This window comes from Peromyscus leucopus, chromosome 13 (genome assembly GCF_004664715.2).
Source record: "Peromyscus leucopus breed LL Stock chromosome 13, UCI_PerLeu_2.1, whole genome shotgun sequence".
NCBI lineage: Eukaryota > Metazoa > Chordata > Mammalia > Rodentia > Cricetidae > Peromyscus > Peromyscus leucopus.
In genome coordinates, this window is record NC_051074.1 from 56601819 (window position 1) to 56623450 (window position 21632).

General features: G+C 37.4%; 1 protein-coding gene across 7 annotated transcripts in view; it reads left to right on the forward strand.

Annotated features, from left to right (window-relative positions):
- The window catches only part of Boll (boule homolog, RNA binding protein), a 92488-nt gene that overhangs the window by 22493 nt on the left and 48363 nt on the right, over window positions 1–21632 (forward strand). For all 7 annotated transcript variants that reach the window (XR_005092676.1, XR_005092677.1, XM_028886203.2 and 4 more), the window contains 4 exons: window positions 6030–6157; window positions 12063–12134; window positions 20217–20264; window positions 21211–21339. Coding sequence is in view for 5 of the 7 variants with exons in the window: in XM_028886203.2 (XP_028742036.1) it covers window positions 6030–6157; window positions 12063–12134; window positions 20217–20264; window positions 21211–21339 (377 nt within the window). In the remaining 2 variants the exon portion in view is untranslated. The remainder of the gene's footprint in view (window positions 1–6029; window positions 6158–12062; window positions 12135–20216; window positions 20265–21210; window positions 21340–21632) is intronic.

The window sequence follows — 21632 nt, forward strand, 5'->3', positions numbered from 1 at the left end:
TGTAAATGTGCCACATTTTCTTTGTCCATTCATATGTTGGTGGACAACTAGGCTGTTTGCAGGTTCTGGCTTTAACAAATAAAGCTGCTATGAATGTAGTTGAGAGGTAGTGGGAGGTAGAGTCCTTTGAGTATATGCCCAAGAGTGGTACAGCTGGATCTTGAGATAGATCTATTCCCAGCTTCCTGAGGAATCACCACACTGATTTCTTGTACCAGGTTTACATTCCCACTAGCAATGGAAGAAGTCCTTACTTCACAGTTCTCACAGAATGAGCTGTCATTTATTTATCTTAGCCATTCTGATGGCTGTAAAATGAAATCTCAAAGTAGTTTTGATTTGTATTTTTCTAATGGCTAAGGATGTTAAACATTTAAGTATTTCTCAGCCCATTTGAGATTCCTCTACTGAGAATTCTTTTTAGTTCTGTACCCCATTTTTAGTTGGGTGTTTTCTTGGTGTCCAGTTTTTTTGTTGTGATTGTTCTTTATATATTTTAGGTAATAATTGTCTATGTCAGTGGTTCTCAACCTGTGTGTTGCAACCCCATTGGGGGGCCAAATGACCCTTTCATGGGTCTCAGATATTCTATATAGCAGATATTTGCATTATACTTCATAACAGTAGCAAAATTACAGTTATGAAGTAGCAGTGAAAATAATTTTATGGTGGAGGTCACCACAATACAAGGAACTGTATTAAAGGGTCAAGCATTAGGAAGGTTGAGAACCACTGCTCTCTATGGTAGCATTTTCAAACATTCTTTGTTTTGTTGATCCTCCTCTGAAGCCTGTTTCTCCCACATCTCCCTGCCTTCCCTCCATCCTTCTACTCCAAGTAGCTTTTTATCTATTGTCATATCGTGGCTTCCTGTTCCTCAGCCCTCACCACCGCGTTTTCCCCTCTCACAGGCCTCTTTCTGTTTATATGAACACACACACACACACACACACACACACACACACACACACACATCTAACCATTTACACCTGGGCTAAGCATAAGAGAGAGGATACCATTATTTGTCTTTCTGAGTCTGGTTTATCTAACTTAGGATAGTACATTACAGATTCATTCCTTTTCCTGAAATTTTTATAATTTCAATTTTTTACTGCTGAATGAAGTTCTTCTGTGTATATGTACCACATTTCCATTATCCATTCATCTGGTGATGGACTTCTAGGTAGATTCCCTTTCCTTGCTGTTATAAATAGAAAAGCAATATAGACACAGATATTTCACCCTTGGACATAAATTCAAAGGAAACAATTATAACGAAAATATCACTTAAAAGAGCTAAAGAAATTTAGAATTCTAATTAAAAGTATTCATGATTATAGAAGTATTTTAAATTAACCAAAGTATGGTTAAAGTAAAAATACATAACTAATAACAAAAAATAACTGAATAAGTTCTTTAATCAAACCTCATATGTCCTAAGTATCCGAGAAAGCAATCACTAAATCTTTGGGATTAGATAACTAACTTTTATGTATGCCTTCCTCAAATTTTTGTAATTCTTTGAATCTTTTTTTCCTACTTTCAACTTTTTATATTAAGCACTTCTGTAGTTTGTTAAAGAAAATGTTTACAAAACATTGTTACTTGGTTGCATTTTTCCTTAGCCATATTGTATGTCTACTGGGATGATGAAACATTAGGCTGTTATTCTATCACTGAAGTGTTCTGTTGACAGCAGTTAACAAACAGTTTATCTTTGGCTCAGCATTTATTAACTTAGGCAAAGATGTCTTAGTAAAGTGCTTGCACAAGAATAAGAACTTGAATTGGATCCCTTCTAAACCATGTAAAAAAGCAAAGCACAGCAACATGTGCCTGTAATCCCAGAGCTGGGGAGGCAGATACCAGAAGATCCGGGGGCTTGCTTGCCAGCCGTCTAGTTAAACCATTGACCTCCGTGTTTGTGAAAGGTTCCATCACTAAAAATAAAATGGAAAGTGATTGAAGAAGATACTTGACATCAAACTTTGACCTCTACATGCAAGTTTATAAGTATTCAGACACACACACAGAGAGACAGAGAGATGATTGTACTAAATATAGCAGGATTCTGAAATTTTTCAGAATATTGTTTATTGTAAGAGTTTAGCTATGCCGGGCGGTGGTGGCGCACGCCTTTAGTCCCAGTACTCAGGAGGCAGAGCCAGGCAGATCTCTGAGTTCGAGGCCAGCCTGGGCTACCAAGTGAGCGCCAGGAAAGGCGCAAAGCTACGCAGAGAAACCCTGTCTCGGGGGGGGGGGGGGGAGTTTAGCTATAATAAATGTATCAACAGTTCTTTGGTCCATTGTCTACTGATTGCTTTCAAATTTACAAATAGTTTATTCAGAATTAATGAGCAAAAGAGCCAATGTTAAATCTCCATGGATAAATTATATTCTGTTTCTTAGTATTGATTGTTTGCTTATTTGAAGATAAACTTTTTCCAAAAATAACAATTGTTTGAATTAAACTGCCTCTATGAGACCATCACCATGTTCAGCCTATACCTTGTCTCTTGGTATAACACCCCATAATTTAATGTGAGAAGTACATGATTAACTTGCCAAATGGTGGCATTAGCCTTCATTCCAAGACTTCTAGACTCCAAAAGTATTTTTATTTTCTCTGCAAATAAAAATAAATATTAAAATTTATTTCCACAATTATAAGAGATTCATATTAGTTTTTTCTCAAATATGTCATTTCTTTTTTCTTTCATTAGCAGCCTTACATTCTCCACATTCCAGTCTCCTTGCCTTCATTGCTGGGAACTCTCCTGTGGGTACTTCCCCATGCAGCCTGCTGCTGCTGCTGCTGCTTCATCATTCAGAAAACAACCAAAGCAATATTTAAAAAGTACACATCGGCTTACATCATTTTGTCTTCAGCTTATTTTTAACTATTCCCCTATCTTTTTGGGCCAGTGCCAAAAGCCTTCTCGAAGCAAGACCATGGCATACTTCTCAAGACTCTATGATATACATACCACTGTTTTCTTTACCTCGAGTGCTCTTTTTAACACCTCATTCTGTCTTTGAAGCCCAGCTTATATATCATTCTTCACAGATGCCCCACAGATTGAAGAGGAAGATTAAGTTCTCATATTTGCATGTAAAATAATGTAAACATTCAATATAGTGCCCTATACTACCTAACATTCTGCTCTCTACTGGTTTTTCATGTGTTTGTTAAAACGTTTATGAAGGGCCCTAGAGAGATGGCTCTGCAGTCAGGCGCACCGCTCTGAGGACACAAGTTTGGTTCTCAGCACCCACATCAGGTGACTGGAACTCCATGTCCAGAAAGACCCAATGCCGCTAGCCTTCATGGACACTGCACTGGAGCACATACCACGCACAGATACCCCCACAGGGATATATACATAGTTTAAAATTTTTAAATATCAGCCAGTCGGCAGTGGCACACACCTTTAATCCCAGCACTCAGGAGGCAGAGCCAGGTAGATCTCTGTGAGGTCTAGGACAGCCTGGTCTACAGAGCGAGATCCAGGACAGGCACCAAAACAACACAGAGAAACCCTGTCTCAAAAAAAAATTAAATATCAAAAAATGATTTATTTAACTAATTAATTGTGTAATTATGTAATGACTATCATATATCAGAACCAAACTTCTAAAAGATGGAGAATATGTCATGTCTAGTTTTTAAATTTCTTTGCTTTATACCATTCCTAACTCAATGTCATCTTATACTATGCATTAAAAATGTATTGATTTACTTAACAGATAAACTTAAAAACCTCTTGAATTGTATATTAACTATATATACTTATGATAAATGTCCATGATTTTATATGATGAATTTCTTTATATAGATAGCCACTAAAATTAAATCAAGATGAAATAAAAAGTTTAAACAGACTCATAATCCCTAGTAAAATCAAATCAGTAATTTAAAATCTCCCAACCAAAAAAGACAAGGCCAGGTCCAGATGAATGTAGTACATAATTTTATCAGACCTTCAAAGAATAACTAATACCATTACTCTTTAAATTACTCCACAAAGTAGAAACTAAAGGACCATTTCCTGATTCTTTTTCCAAGGCCACAGTTGCCCTGATACCTAAACCACACAGAGACCCAACCAAAAAAAAAAAGAGAGAGATTACAGACCAGTATCCGTAATAAACATAGATACAAAAAACTCAATAAAATACTTGCAAACGGAATTCAAGAACACATCAAAAAGGTTATCCATCATAATAAAGTAATCTTCATCCCAGAGATACAGGGATGGTTCAACATATGTGAATCAATAAATGTAATCCACCATATAAATAGACTGAAAGACAAAAACCACATCATCTCATTAGGTGCAAAAAAGGCCTTTGACAAAATTCAACATCCCTTCATGATAAAAATTCTGAAGAGACTCAGGATACAAGGGACCTAATACCTCAGCATAACAAAGGTAATTTATAGCAAGCCCACAGCCAACATGAACCTAAACAGAGAGAAACTCAAAAGGATGTCCACTTTTTCCATACCTATTCCAGTATAGTAATTGCAGACTCAGCTAGCGCAATAAGACAACCGAAGGAGATGAAGGGGGATACAAATAAATTTTCAACGGTGGTTTTTGAAAAACACTAAAATAGGACTAACTAGATAGCTTTAGTGAATAAGGTCCTGGCCACCTGGTTTGACTGTCAGTCCCTTGAGTTCAAATGATAGAAGGTGAAAAACAGTTGATCTTCTGACCTATACACACACACATTAAATATGTGCATATGTACATGTGAATTAGAACTAAATAGGAACAACACTAGATCAAATACCACGGAAACATAAAAGCCAAAACAGTGCCACTTAAGCAGAAAGTGTCGGTTCAAATGTGAGTTCAAAATGCAAATTTATGGTCCTTATTTTAGGCTTACTAAATCAAAGTCTATGGAGATGGGTACCTAGAGTTGGTATTTAAGTAGGCCAGGCAGTTCTTGTGTACGTTAAAGTTAAGAAGCACTGGCATGCTGGGCAGTGGTGGCACATGCCTTTAATCCCAGCACTCGGGAGGCAGAGGCAGGCGGATCTCTGTGAGTTCGAGGCCAGCCTCGACTACCAAGTGAATTCCAGGAAAGGCGCAAAGCTACACAGAGAAACCCTGTCTCGAAAAACCAAAAAGGAGGAGTAGTAGTCAGTGGGTAAATAGTGTAATTAGGTCATATGATATACATACTGTGTATATAGTATGTATATGTTTATATTTGCATGTGTGCACAGGTGCTTGTGTGTGGAAGTTAGAAGTTGACCTAGAATATACTCTCCTAATGCTCTCCACCTTATTTTTGAGGCAAAAGTGTCTCACTGAACCTGGTATTCACCAATTGGCTACACTGGCCATATGACAATATGAGAGAGCGTGCGTGCGTGCGTGCGTGCGTGCGTGTGTTGTGTAAATCCTGAACTAGAAAAACAAACGGGTGGGGATCCTAGACTAACTGCATCAAGGAGTATAGTCATGGTTATAATAGCAGAAGTTATAACCAAAGGGAAAGTAGAGCCGAAAGAGAGTCCTAACATGAAACAATGCTGCTGATATTAAACCCAAAGAATTGCTAAAATGGATCCAAGTGCCTTTAGGAAACTAGAATCTTCTCCAGCTTCACTGTCTCCATCATCTTTGAACTTTTACAAATAGGTCCAATCAAGATCTTAGGAACTTTACTATAGGGTCTGTAGTTTTCAAGTTCTCAATATAATTTATACTTATAAAAATAATAACTTAGTTAACTAATAATTAAATTGTTTCATTAAACTGATATTAGAATCTGAATTGGAAGATTTTAATATTTATTTACCTTGTTTATTCCTTAATCCCTAATAATCTAATAAAAGCTCTGAGGTAGTAAGTCTAAAAATGGATTTTTCAAAGATAGTGTAATACATAGACTTTTAAATACTTTTTACTGTAGCTATATAGAAATCTTAAAATATTTTTCTGAAATATGATCATAAATTACATATTTATAAAATTAAACTTTCATTTTTCACTTATTCTTTGTTTTAGGTTCCAGTATAATGCCTGCTGCTGGAACAATGTATCTAACCACTTCAACTGGATATCCTTACACTTACCATAATGGCGTTGCTTATTTTCATACTCCAGAAGTAACTTCTGTCCCACCATCTTGGCCTGTAAGTAATTTTCATTTTAGAAGAGTTACTACCAAATGTTTTAAGATTTGTTTTATCCTTATGTATTTGATTAATTTTGCATTTATTTATTTTTGTCTGTGTCAACCAATGAATGTGGAGGTCAAAGTACAATTTTCAGGAATTAGTTCTCTTATTCCATCATATTGGCCCTGGGAGCCCATATCCTTTGAGCCATCTTACTGGCCATGATTCTGAAATGAACAAACAAATACAAATATAGCCACATCCCTACTTCCAAAATTTAACAAATAATTATACTTTTCCATATTAATTTAAGATCTTTTGAAAGAAGAAATAAAATACGGAAAATTCAGGTAGTGTCCTTATTTCCATGCCTTTTATCCTTTCTTCAGAATACCTTCTTCATTTTGTTTACTCTTACTACAAATACATACTCCAGTAAACAATATAGGAACTCCTTGGGTAGTTTTTAAACACTATGTAAATAATCTGGCTTTTATATTACATTTTTGAGAATTAAACTATTGACTCTTGGCAGACAATACTGTTTTAACCCTTAGAGGCTAGAGAGGTTACTCAGTGGTTAAGAGCACTGGCTGCTCTTCTAGAAGACCTGGGTTCAATTCCCCACACCTACATGGCAACTCATAACTGTAACTCCAGTTCCAAGGGATTTGACAGCCATGGAAAAACACCAGTACACATAAAAAGGTAGTAAAGCTCTCATAGCCCTCATGTATTTGTTCACTTATTCTAATTTATAAAATTCTATTTTTGGTGTACTATCAGTTTTATATTCCTCTAGTCATAGACATTTTTAATTTGCCTATAATCAGTTTGGAACAACCAGATCTTGTATGTATGTAAGCTCTTCTGGGACAGTGTTTTTCAGATTTGTTTATATACCTTTAGATTGATTTTGAAAAATTATGGATTTATTCGTTCATATTTGAAATTCATTCTAAGTTTCAATAGTAGAGGCATGTTACATGTTCTAGATTTGCTATAAATATATCTTAATCAATACTTTGTACCTGTATATTTGGCTTTGTTTTAATAACTGAAAATGCCTGCTCAACAGATTAGTTAACTAAGTTAACAAAATTAGTTGACTAAGCAACTAAGCAGAACACTATAAGAATATTCTGACTTTATTATTAAACTCAGATAGATTAATATGTATCCCATGAATCCATCTACTAATTTAAGATTGTTCCCTGAATGAAATAAGGTACTATTTTACCTTTAATTTTTGTTATACAGTCTTTTGGCTTTGTTTCTTCCTACTTTACATGGTATTGCCTTCTTGAATTGTGTATTCATGCCGGGGTGGTGTTTACACTCCAAAGAAAGCATTATGGCCACATCTACAGTGAGTAAGACATGCCTTCTTAAGAAAAGGATAATGTGAGAAGGGGAATTTTATTAGGAAAATGTAGAATGCAGATACATTCAGTCAAAGGGGGCTCTATGATCTGAAAACTTGTAGTCTTACTCATTGGTCATGCCCATATATCACTATAAAATGTTTGTGGTCCTCTTAACACTAGGGTAGAATATATCTTAGATTCCAAGTTTCACATTGATAAAATAATGTGTCTTTTACTACATGTTGACTTGTAGCTTTCAAAAAGAAAAGAAGTAAACTTTTTATGCTTTTTTTCAAGCTCCAATTTTTCCAGTGTGTGCCAGCCCTTAAAAATAACTAGTCTTGACTACATGAAGAGACCTTGTCTTAAAAAAAAATTTTTTTTTAAAGTCTTTGGGGCTAAAGAGATGACTTGGTAAGGTTGGAGTGTGCAACATTCTAGCACTGCTCTAACTGTGATGAGCCATGGAATTTTCTTTCCTGCTCTTGTCTATTTGGTGTTTTGTGGGCTTCTTGTATCTAATTTTCTTCTGTGAACTTGTTGAAGATCTGATCATGCCATTGACTTAGGATTCCTTTCACTCATCTATGCCTATATTTTTAAGGTTTGGCCATTTTGTGGTATCCCACATTTCCTGTGTGCTCCTTTCCTGTATTTCTTTAATTATTTTTATATTCCTTATTTTGTATAGATAGATCGTCTACTTTATCTTTGAGTCCTGATAGTCTATCTTCTGCTTGATTCATTCTGCTCAGAAGGCTCTCCTTTGGAGTTTTCTAGTTGGGTTATTGGGTTTTTCAATTCCATCTTCATTTCAGCTTGAGTCCTCTTCATGTTCTATTTATTGGATTCCATTCTGAAGTCTTGGACTGTCTTCATTGTTTCTATCAGCCTTATGTTTGTGTTTTCTTGGCCATCGCTCAGGTTTATTCTCCTTAAGTTCTTTCTCCTTAATTTCACTGAGCTGTTTCTTTGTGTCTTCTTTAGACTTGAATCCCTTGGTGAATTTATTATTGTTTATTGTTTATTATTGTTTATTGTTTATTATTGTTCTTTTTAACTGTCCGCCCTGTAGCTCATCTAGGTAATGTCATTGGCAAACATTTCTCCAGGACTGTGGGCTTTAGAGGGAAGAAACTAGTTTGAGATTTCATGTTGTTTATAGATTTGCCGTGGATCTGGGCATGTGGACGAACTTTTTTGGTAGCTCTATGTTGGATATGGACAGAGAGGGTTGGAGCAAAAGAGGGCATGCCTTGGTAGGTTAGGCTTGTTTTCACCCATCAAAACTTCTTACTTTTTTGATAAGAAAAAGGGACATATATTTTGTTTACTTGATTCTTACTACTCTGTAGTTATTGTTACACTTATGAAAGATACCCTTTTTTAAAAAAATATGCTATTTCCTAATAGTTTGTGACAGTTGGCTAGTAATTAATGCCTTTGATTTGGTATGTCAATATTGTGTCACTAATTCTGTCAAACTTTCATTTATACCTTGATTTCTTTCTGGGAATTTTTACTTTTTTTTCTCTTGATTATTGTAGTGGCAGTGTCTATGATGCAATATTGACATGATATCACTATAATATAATCTTGTTTCAGGGAAAAGAAAGAAATTGAGGGATCACTGTTGGACTTTATATATAGTGAGATATGCATGCATTTAGGTGGCTTAAGATAATCTTTTTTCCATTTTTTTCTACATGTTAATAATTGATTTTAAGGAATTGTTTTTACATTTCATCAGTAACACCAAACAAAAGGTAACAATGCTACACAGGGTACAGAGGGCTGTGCACACCTAAGAATATTCGCATGGCATGGAGAAGACGAGTGTTTTCCATTTCCATGAGCTTACTAAGGTCTAGAGCTTGACAATTCATTTAGGCTCATATAGTTTTTATTAACATTCATCCAGTAAACAGAATTTACCTAGTAGACAACTGTAGTAAAGACAAGCTCCTGATATGCAAGAGTTAAAACAACTTAATTGTTGTTACTTATTTTATAAAGCAAGTACATTGAATAGTATGATGAGAATTATTATACTAGTTTTAAAATAGGCTAAGTTCTGACAGTGTGGTCCCCTTATACTATGCATTGTTCATTTAAAAGTGAAATGGGGTGGGGGTAATGATTCAGCGGTTAAGAGCAGGAACTGCTTCTGCAGAGGAGCTGAGCTTGGTTCCCAGCACCTATGTTGGATGGCTCACTACTTCCTGTAACTCCACCTTCAGGAGATCCAATACCTTTTTCTGAATTCTGCAGGGACTTAACACTAATCTGTACACACAGGCACACTCCTATACACATAACTAAGATAGTAAAAATAAATCTTTTTCAGGTGAATCTGTGGACTGGGTAGATGGCTTAGTAGATAAAGTACTTGGCCCTGAATGTGTGAGTACCGGCTTTCATAAGCTACATAAAAGCTGGAATCACCAAGCTTTTGGTTCATCAAGAGACCTTGCCTCAGTAAAGTGGAGAGCAGTCCAAGGAGACTCCCAACACCAACTTCTGGCCTCCACACCCAAATGCACACCACACACACACACAAAATATAAATCAAAGTGACTGCTAAAATATGTGGGTTTGATATCTAACCCACAGAAAAACTACCACAAATCTTACTGTTTTATGTAATATCAATCTCATATGAAATTTATATTTATCCTCACTGTTGAGATAAAAGCAATGTAAACAGTCAGTTCTGATAGTCCTGGTTATGATGGCAACCTTGGTACCTGAAGTGCCCCGGTATTCCAGCAGGAAAACATCAAGAGACCTACTTCAGCACTTACTCATCTTCAACTTCCAAACTCTCTTCTTAACGTGACACGCTGAACATCAAATTAGAATCTTCAATATATGTGAGAATACTATTTAGTGAATTCTGGCTTCTTTAGGTCCTCAAGTTTCAATTCTTCTTGACACCCTTTAAAGCACAGTTCACACCGGGGGAGGGGTGTACATGACTTTAATCCAGTGCTTGTAAATCCCAGTACTTACAAGCAGAGGCAGGTGGATCTCTGTGAGTTTGAGTCCTAGAGCAAGTTCCAGGACAGTCAGGGCAACACAGACAAACCCTCTTTCCAAAAAACAAACAAACAAACAAAGCACAGTTCACAAGTCCAAGCATGTTGCAGTTTTTTTCCTATGATAATTATTTTGTCAATTTAGAATTAGTGTGATGAACTTGGACCTACTTTTGTAGATACCTTGTTTACATCTAGTACTCTGTAATCTCCACCAGATGGCCCCAAGAGCCTACGTCCTTACCTCTCCTAAACCACTGCCCCAACACTGCAGCAGACTCTGTCACATCCATCATACTCGGTCACTAACCCATCCTGTTAAGGATAAGCTCTAAGTCATGGTCTTTACTCAATGGCCCCAACGTTCATTTTGAGAAGACACTGTGAAACAGAGTTTTGAAATCTTGGCAGTCAAAGATTTCTACTTGGGACCAGATATTTCATTGTTGTAGAATTCTTTTCAGGGCATTGTAAAGTGAGTCTCTGCCATAATTATGGCAGTCAAGCATGTCTCCTAACGTAGCCAGATGTTCTTATGAGGCAAAATCAATTATGGTTGAAAGTATTCTCCTATGTTATTCTCTGTTATGTTTGCTAATAATTTTCATTATAAAAAAGCAATTGTTTAAATGCATTTCTCTATCTTCTGAGGTGGTCAGTTTTTTTCCTCTAACATTAATAACAGTAAAATGTACTATTACTTTCTAGCCTTATCTGTGCTATAATTTTATTAGCATATCAAGTCTGAATTGATAAAACCATGATATTTTTCTTGACTTTGGGGTTGTGGGCATTTAAACAAAATAATATTATACTACATCCCAAATTAGAAATTAAATTTTAATCACTATCATCAGTTTATTTTGCCTCTAATTGAAATAATATATACCTTTTTTATTAATTACCTGATCTTAAGTAATCTCTTTGGGAGCTTACTTTGTCATTTTGAATAATCAAAAGATAATTTATTTTCCTCACATGCAGACCTATCACAATTTTTGGATTATTAACTCATTTAAATATTAAATTACTTAAACATGATTTCACTGTATTTCAATAAATAATATTTTAATTAAATATATAATAATGGAATAGATACTGGTTATAAGAAATGGAAAAATCAACGTATGATTATTCATTTGATGTTACCTGCTATTGTAAATACAACTTACTTCTGGTTTCTGCAGTGTAAATAGGCTGTGACCCTTAGTTCAGGTGCCATTTTTTTTTTTAATAATAGACCTCTATTTTCATAACTTTTGGAGGTATTAAGTTTCAGACTTAAAGAAACTTTACTGGTGTTTTAGTGTTACTATGGAAATGAAGCCACATAGGAAAATTGATTATTTTAGTAAGTAGATTTAAATAAAGTTGGTAATAATACCATAAGAGGAAATAAAAAATAACATTTTAATCAATAATCAAAAGTTAACTGATCTTAGGTAATAATTCAAGATAAAATTTTACTGTAATTTAAAGAGTTTTTCCTAAAGTAAACTTTGCTTCCTCCTACAGTCGCGATCCATATCTAGTTCTCCTGTGATGGTAGCTCAGCCGGTTTATCAGCAGCCTGCATATCACTACCAGGTAGGCATTGCATTCCTTAGAACCTCTAGGCTGAGGGACCTGGGCAGATGGCTCAGTGGAAAAACCTCCTACTGCTCAAGACCTAGGCATGTGACTGTCACCCAGTGTCACAGGGACAGAGACAACAGATCTTTGAGCTCACTTGCTAGCCAGTCTGACCATAGAGAGAGACACTGTCTCAAAGAATAAGGAGAGCAAGTCAGCCTGTAGCCTCCACATGTGTGCACACATACAACACACATGCACATACACCCTCAAGGTGGCTTAGCATGTAGGAGGGACACAATTTGATCCTAAGTACGTTTTTTTTTTTTAAAGGTCCAATACTTTTAAGTCCTTTTCAGGTAAATGTCATTTCTTTCTTTTATATGCAAAGACTAATTTGAGAAAGATAGTTAAGTCTTAAGAGAGGATGAATTTGCTTCCTTTCACAAATGTAATGAATTCAGTTCTCTCCTGTTTAAAATGTATTCTAAAACTCCTTTAATAGGCTGGGATGTAGCACAGTGGTAGAATGCTTTCATAGCATCTGTAGTGCCCTGGGCTCCATTCCCAGCCCCACCAAAAATGTGTGTGTGTGTGTGTGTGTGTGTGTGTGTGTGTGTGTGTGTATCTTTAGCGTTAATTCACAAAGCCAGGTACAGGCATTGTGCTTTTAATGTTACTTTTAATTTGTGACTGTTTCATTTAATACAGTATGTTTTGAAGTATTCAATATATATCAGTTATTACGGTAGCCTCCTTTAGTTAGCCAGCACTCATTTTTAATTCTCGTGGGAGATTAGGAATGAGAACTGTGGTATAATGTCCCATTTAACTTTTGGAACGTAAACAATGACTTCTAGACAAAATTCAGGTAGCAACCTATTTTTATAAATAAAGCATTACTAAAATATAGCTGTATTAATTTATGTCACATCTGTGATTGCCTTTGCTTTCAAAGGTTGTATAATTCTAACAGAGGTCTTATGACCTGCATGGACATTTTAAAATATTTATTCTAGCCTTTCTTTAAAAACTTTTTGTCATCCTGGGATCTATAACATTTGCACATAAAATCAAATTTTAATATTTCTAGAGTAGTGGAAGAGCTTTTGGGTTTTGTTACTGTTTTTCTTTTTGAACTTTTAAAATACATCCATATGAAATGTGGCAGGGTTATGAATGAAATTCAGTAATAGAATTCTTCCTTAGCATGTGTAAGGCCCTTGATTTTATTCCATCAGTGTGAAAAGAAGGAAGAGAAACAGAGGGAGGAAGGTAGAAAAGGACAGCAAAGGAGAGAGAGGAAAAGACAGGTGGAGTTGTCCTAACATGCATGAGGCCCTGGTTCCAGCCTCGGCACCAACTAAATTGAAAGTGGGAGGTGGAGACAGGAGATCTCTCTTGGCTGTATAGACAGTGGAGGCCATTCTGGGTCTATGAGATCCTGTCTGAAAAACAAAAACAGAAAGAAAAAAGAAAAGAAAAAGAAGTAGTTGTATTAATGTTCTGTAATCCTTTACTATTAGATTTTTTTTTTAATTATATTCTATGTGTGTGACTGGCTTTGCGTGGATTTATGTGCACCACCCTTGGAGGCCAGAAGATGAAGTTAGATGCTCTAGAACTGCAGTTACAGACAGTTGTGAGCCACTGTGTAGGTGCTGGAAGCAGAACCTGGGTCCTCTAGAAGTGCTCTTAACCACCGAGCCATCTCTCCATCCCCCTACTATTAGACTTAGTTTTTGTATTTTTAATTAATTTTATTTTTAATTTTACCATGCTAATAAACTAAGATATTTTCTCCACTTATGAAAAATCCAAGTATCTTAACGGCATTTATGTAAAATATATTTGTAGCATGGCTTTTTCTAAGCCATCATAGGGTTTCAGCTAAGACTAAAGACAGATCATTAGGTACCACACCAGTTAAAGCAACTGGCCAAAGTATTGTGAAACCGCTTCAGAAACTTAGTGCATTGCCCACCTAAGTCACATGTAAGAGGAGTGTGAGACTAATGAAGATTTGTAGTGTGCTGTGGCATATCCACTTCTCTTCAGCCAAGTAAGGACCTCCGAGAGTGACTTGGGGAACTCAGAACCCGTCTGCTGAGTCTGTGAGGATGTTGGCACTTTGGGTCTTGAACTCCTTAGAATCACCAAAAGAGCTTGTTGGCAGAACCAGGGAAGAAGTCAGTAGTAGGAATCTGTTAAAGCAAAGGTTCATGTTTCCTCAAAACAAAGTGTAACCTGACAGAAGAAACCCTTCCCAAAAGAACATGTGGATGAACCCAGCTAAGAATCTGTACAAAAAGAATGTGACCTCCTCAGAAATTGCTAAGATGAATATCATCAAAGGGTCTAGTGAAGTTCCATACCAGACCGCTGGTATTTGGAATCTGCCAAACTCCAAACCAGTAATTTGCTCTCTGTCAAACCCGGGCACAAGGAAAAACAGCAGAGTGCTTTTAAAGTATCAGAAGTGAGAAAGAAGAAAGTTGGATTTTGCTTGAATCCTGAGTCTAGCATTTTTATTAATTAATTATTGATATAGTAATATTAATTGTAGCAATAAATATTATTGACATATATGTAATTTTAGAAACTATCATTTAATTTTATACTCTGATTCTGACTTCATGTTTGACACTAATTACAAAATTAAAGGTGAAGATTGATGGCTTCCTCAGATCCTGTCCTTCATACCAGATAATTTATGACGTTAACCTCTGTCATTCTGTTTCCATTGTAGTTAATTCCTTCATTTGTCTAACAAAGGCACATATTAATCACTGTATTTCAAGATTTTATCAGAGCAGTCAGAGGTTTTTACCCTTCATTTTTAAATGTCATATCTCAACAGTTTCAATTATCTTAGTCATCATTATAATATAGTGATATCATCCTTTGAAAGTTCAAGGGGTCAGCACTGTACAGTGATTTGGTTTAGATAACAGATCTGTGGGGTTATAGTCTGAGTCCCTCCCCTCTGACTCTGTCTCTCTGTCCTCTCTCCCTCCTTTTCCCTCTCTCCCTCTCCCCCTTCCCCCTTCAGTAATAAAGACCTTATAAAAGTGAATAAAAGTAAAACATCTTTGATAATACAAAATCATTATCTTTATTTAGATAAAATTTGCATACTATATTGCTCAGTCGTTAAAAGTATACGATTGGCCGGGCAGTGGTGGCGCACGCCTTTAATCCCAGCACTTGGGAGGCAGAGGCAGGCGGATCTCTGTAAATTCGAGGCCAGCCTGGGCTACCAAGTGAGTTCCAGGAAAGGCGCAAAGCTACACAGAGAAACCCTGTCTCGAAAAACCAAAAAAAAAAAAAAAAAAAAGTATACGATTGAGTAGTTTATACTAAACAGTTGATTTATAGTATACCAATATTTTAGAATACTTAACCACTCCCTTTAAAAAAATAAACTAACCATTAGCAGATATGCCTTTTTCTCCCCACCCAAACCCTAAACAAGAGGTATTTTCTTTACTTTTCATAGCATTTCCCACATGCGTGCAAAATACCCATACACAATAAGTAAATTCAATTTTTTAAGTGTGTAAAGCAGCCTATCTGGGATACACTATGCCATCTACCTCTCTGTGCACCATCCCACATCCTAATCATGGGCACTACTGAGAGATTGCCATGCATCTCTCTCCTCCTGTGGGCTTTGTCTCTGCTTCCACAGCACTCAGACCGAGCCCACATACCCCCTCGTCCCACAACCACACAAGCTAAGTCGTGAGGTGCTCTTTCACAATCCACTCAGTTCAGATGTACTCACTGACTACCATAGTCCAAAGTACTGAGCCGCTAAGTCCCCGTCTTCGTGCTGAAACATGGATTTTCCCTTCCTCTGTATCAGGTCCGGATGCCCTTTGATCACGGGGTATTTTCCCTTACTGCTCCTTTGCACTTTTCCTCCTTGGTCTCTGATTCTTCCCAGGAGTTCTGAGTTTGGGATCCCAGGATGGGCTCTTTACCAGAGATCTGATTGATTTGTAGTCATGCTCATTTTCTCTCCTCTCCCTCTCATCACACCAGTAGAAAGCCAAAACCTCATCTCGTCTTCCTTTGTCACACGTTTCCTGCCATCAGAGGGTAGTGCGGAAGAGGGCATTCCCATGTTTCTTTACAATCTTGAGAATTCCTCCCCACTTGGGCAAATTCACCCACCACCAAAGAGCCCTGCTGTCTGCCTGTGACTCCATCCCATGCGTGCTACACTGGGGGGTTGCATTGTATTCGCTGCTTCTTCGGCCGTTTAAAGGGGAGCATCCATGTACTTAGAGCAGACCCCATTCCCCAAGATCGCATGCCACATCATACCACATGGAGGAAGGTAGACACCCTGAAATTTCTCCTAAGAATGACCTACTCTTTGAGTAAAAGACCTTGTAACACTCAGCCCTAAATGGGATATTTTCATCAAATCTCTCCCCTCAGAGCTCAGGGAATTTTGCAGAAGAGACAGGAAGTGTAAGAGCCAGAGGGCATGGAGGACACCAAAAAAACAGGACTCTCTAAATCAACATGAGCAAAGCTCACATGAACTCACAGAGACTGAAGCAGCAAGCACAGGGCCTGCCCGGGTCTGCACCACGTCCTCTGTGTATGTATTACTGCTTCAGCTTAGTGGTTTCATGGGACTCCTCCTGGGTGTGCAACTAAACGAGCCTCGGGGTTCCTGGGCTCTTTTCCTTCTGTTGCTTTGTCCTGCCCAACTTCAACGTGATCGTTTCTGTTTTATTATGTTTTGTTATTTTTATTGAAAATGATGAATGGATGAAAACCTAGTGAGGAGGATAAAGGTTGACAACTGAACTGTCACTTATACTGCTGGGAGAGGGAAAGTCAGTTTTCTCCAGTAGAGTGAGTAACAGTGGTGTATCAGACCTCGTGGTCAGGAGTAGTGGACCGACACATGTTTGGGGTGGAAAGTACGTTTATTTGGTTACAGTTTGGTGATTTTTTTTCTCTTTGGGTGTAGTTTTGTTTTCTTGGTTTTAGGGGTGTTGTTGCATTGGGATTTTGTTTTTTTACAAAAGAACTTAAAGTTGGGTGAGTAGTAAGGGGGAGAAGATTTGTGGGTTTAACATTATTTTAAATAATAAAAATGTAAGAAAAAAGGAATGACCTACCCTTAGCTAAATCTTCTCAGGACTATGCTGCTGCCCCTAGAGCAAGGAGGCACACCTTCCCATCCCACCTGAGGAAAGGAACCCCTGCTGGGATTGCCTCTGCAGATGCTCCACCCTCAGACAGATCAGCTCCAGTTGTGTGTCTTACCCACTGCAACAGCATGGACTTGATCCTGTCCAACTCATCTTCATGTCTGTCAGATCCCTATGCAGGTGCTAATCATGTTGTGTGACTTTTCTTGTGAAGAAGTGGACAGACATCTCTTAACCCCAGGTAGGGTGGGTCTGAAGACAGACCAGAGAAACCTTTCTACTCAAGTCTGGCTTGGTGAGTTTAACAGAGCTGCTCATACTTGCATGGGTAGAGGATTACCAGCAGGAGCCTGGGTGACTCCAAAGGAACTAGGTCGCTGTAAAGTTCCGCCTAAGATGGTGGCAGCACACCACAGCTTTGTGACTGCAGGCCTTAGACCGGGGGCTGGCAGGCGGCGCCATCAGAAAGACTCCGCTTCTGCAGTGACTTTCTTCTGCTTACGTGATCTTTCAGAGGAGACTCTTGGTAATAACTTAGTGAGCTTCCTGAGTCATGGAGTCTTCCTTCTCCCTCCAGGAGGGAGTGTTTCAGTGCAGAGGAAACAACTGCATAACATTCATGAGTCAGCAAAACTAATACTGTTAAAAGAGCTATTACCAAAAAAGGATTCGCAAACTCAATGTAATGCTCATTAAATTTCCAGTAACGTTCTTCCCAGATACAGAAAAGGAAATCCTAGAACTTATATGTAAATCGAAATACTCAGAATGGTCAAAGCAATCCTGAGTAAAAGGAACACTGCAGAGTCATCTACTGCCTTACTTTATAAGACCATAAAATTACCACACAGACCAATGGAGTAGACTGAGGAGGTCTAGAAATTAGCCCAAGCATCTACATTCATCTGAGTCTTGACACAGGAAAAACACAGCCTCTTTAATAAGTAGTGAAAAGAAAACTGGATATCCACACACAGAATAGGTTTAAACACACCCCCCAAAAATGAATCAAGCAGGAAACTAATATTTAGACTATAAATGACAAAAAGCAAACAACCTGGTCAATAAATGGTCAGTGGAGATAAACCGACACTTTTCAGGTTAAAAAAAAAAAAAAGTACAGATTTGAAACAAAAGATTCAGACTTAGGCATCAGAAAAATGCAAATCAAAACTACAATGAGATTTAATTTCATCACAATCAGAATGTCTACCATCAAGAAAACAACAAGTGATGCTGGAAACGATGTAGAGGAAAGGAACCCTTATTCACTGCTGATGAGGCTGTAAATTAGTGTAACCACTATGAGAAGCAGGGTGGAACTCTTAAAGTCAGAACTACCATAGGACTTGGCTGTGCCACACTGTTGTATGGAATCCACCAAGGAGTCAATCAACAGATAAAGAAAAGCAACATATATACAAGTTTTACTACTCTCTAAAGAAGAATGAAATTATGTCATTTACAGGAAATGAAATGGAACAGAAGATCATCATGTTGTGAAGTAATCCAGACCCACAAAAATAAGTAAAAGAAAAAGCATATCTAATCTCATATGCTTAAAAACTACTAAGTGTGTTAGAAGAAGGAAAAAAAATTGGATGGGACAGTAGGAGAGTGTAGGGTGATTATGATCAAAGCATGTTTTGTGCCTGTATGGAAGTGTCATAATGAAATGTCTTACTTTATACAAGTAATACGCACTTGAAACTACTCTAAGAGGAAAACTCTCATATGTTCATAGAATTATAGACGAGACATCTTGTCCCAACAAACAAATTGAAGTTAACGTTCCGAACTGGAGAGGTTGGGTATAGCAAGTCTGTGGTAAACCAATTCTAGAGAATAACAACCTTCTTTTCTCTGCCTGTGCACTCTTACAAATGCAAACTGACTCACTGCATCTGAGTGAGGAGAAACCCCATCCCATTGTGCATCTCTTCCAGTGCCTCCTTTCTGAGAAGCTGATAAACACAAAAGGGACTCCCTATTCCTATAGCTTAAAATAAATACATAACAGGTTTGTATATTCTTTGGGGCTTAGAGTATGACTGTTTCGTGATTGCAAAGGACTTGTGGGGCCCTGTGTCGAACCACCAGTATTACACATAATAATAATCTTGATAAAATTTCCTTATCAAATTATGATTTGTAAGCCGGGTGGTGGTGGCACACGCCTTTAATCCCAGCACTCGGGAGGCAGAGCCAGGCAAATCTCTGTGAGTTCCAGGCCAGCCTCGTCTACAGAGTGAGATCTAGGACAGGCACCAAAACTACACAGAGAAACCCTACCTCAAAAAAAAAATAAATAAATAATAATAATTATGATTTGTAGATATTTTTTCTCACATCTTGTGGGTTAAATTTTACTTCAGTGATGGAGTTCTTCATAGCAGTCAAATTTTTAGGAATTTTGATGAGGTCCTGTTTATCCAGCTCTCATTAGTATTGTTCCTTTGGTATGTGGCTTGGGGGTGTTTGGTTGGTTGGTTGGTTGGTTGGTTGGTTGGTTGGTTGGTTGGTTGGTTGGTTGGTTTTCTAGACAGGGTTTCTTTGTGTAGCCTTAGCTGTCCTAGCACTCACTCTGTAGACCAGGCTGGCCTCAAACTCCCAGAGATCCACCTGCCTCTGCCTCTCAAGTGCTGGGATTAAAGGCGTGTGCCACCATCACCCAGTTGTTATAAGTATTTTTAAAGCATAACTTTTAAAACATTGCCTAATTCAAAGTCATGACGATTTCTACCTTTGTAGTCTAATTCTTGTAAGAATTTTACTATTTTAGCTTTTGTGTTTAGAGCTCTAATCCATTTTGAGTTAACTTTTATACATTCCTTGAAAACTGAGCTTCATTCTTTTGCATGGCAATGTCTGGTTTTAACCTGTGTGTGACCGAGGTGTGTGTTTGTTGTTCTCATTTTAGGCCCCAGCTCAGTGTTTACCAGGGCAGTGGCAGTGGGGCGTTCCCCAGGTAAATATCCACCTCCGTGTCTAATTTACGATCTTTCTAAAGTCACGACAAGTAGACTTAGAGCCTCCCTCCTCTATTTATAACGGTGTCTCCTTGGACGACTCCTCCCTCACCCCCCGCCCCCCTGTAAGATGCGTGCACTGGCGTTTCCTTTAACTACCTCAGAACTCCCTCGGTCCAAACGGATGTTGTGACGTTAGAACCTTGTGGAGGGGAGATGAAATGAGATCGTGTTAGTGGAAAACATTTTATAAAGGAGTGCTATATAACATAAAAAATAATTTTGGTGCTTCTGTTGTTGGAAACGTTGGCATTTTGCTAACTTCATTTCAGATTTTGTTTTGTTTGTCTTATGGTCCTAAATAAACAGGTTGCATATCCATTATCTGAAATGATTGAGACCAAAACTCTTTTAATATTTTGATTTGGGGATATTTATATAGCTATTATTGATGAATACTCCTAATCCAAAATCCAAAATCTTCTCTAAAATCTGGAGTCTCAAAGGTGTTAACCTGTACAGTTTTCCAATTTTTCCCTAATTTGGTATACTACCAAAAAATTATTTAGTGGTATTTTCTTACACCTATGTGAAATCACAAAATTGAAAGTAGACACTTAGACCAATTTAAATATGATCGGTCTATTACTGTAACTTTTCATGATATCAGTATACCTATAATTATTGTCTATTTCTCTATGAGGTTCTGAGGCACTGTAAACATTCAGTACTTGCCATTAATAAAATTTCTTAATAATACCTACATACCTGAAATGTATGACAACTTGGATTTCCTACTCTGTTTCTAAGATAATTCTGTGTTATCCTTGAAAAATCATTTTAGGAAAATATGCAACAAATTTTTTTTCATTTTAGGGTCTGTCATTTTTGCTTAGCAGAAATAACCAATCATATTTGAATAACAAGGATCATTTTGTGTTTTAGTCCCCTGCCTCTTCTGCTCCATTCCTATATCTGCAGCCCTCTGAGGTTATTTATCAACCAGTGGAAATTGCACAAGATGGTGGCTGTGTTCCTCCTCCACTGTCTCTGATGGAAGCCTCCGTCCCAGAGGTACACATTCATCTTTTTCTTTGTTTCCATTTGCTCAGGGTTGGAAATTCAACCCAGGGCCTTGTAGGTTCTAGAAAAATACACTGCAACTGAGGTACATCCCCAGCTCTATTTGTGGTAAAGTGATTGGTCTGTAACTGCCTTGTTAATAATGGACATTTAGTTCTTTTTTATTTGTTGAAGATCATCATTAAAATTGCTTATTTTATGTTTTCTCTGGTTTATTTGTATTTGCCATTTTTATTCCAAGAGTGTTGCTTCTTCATCTTAGAATTTTTCAGTAACTAGTCCTG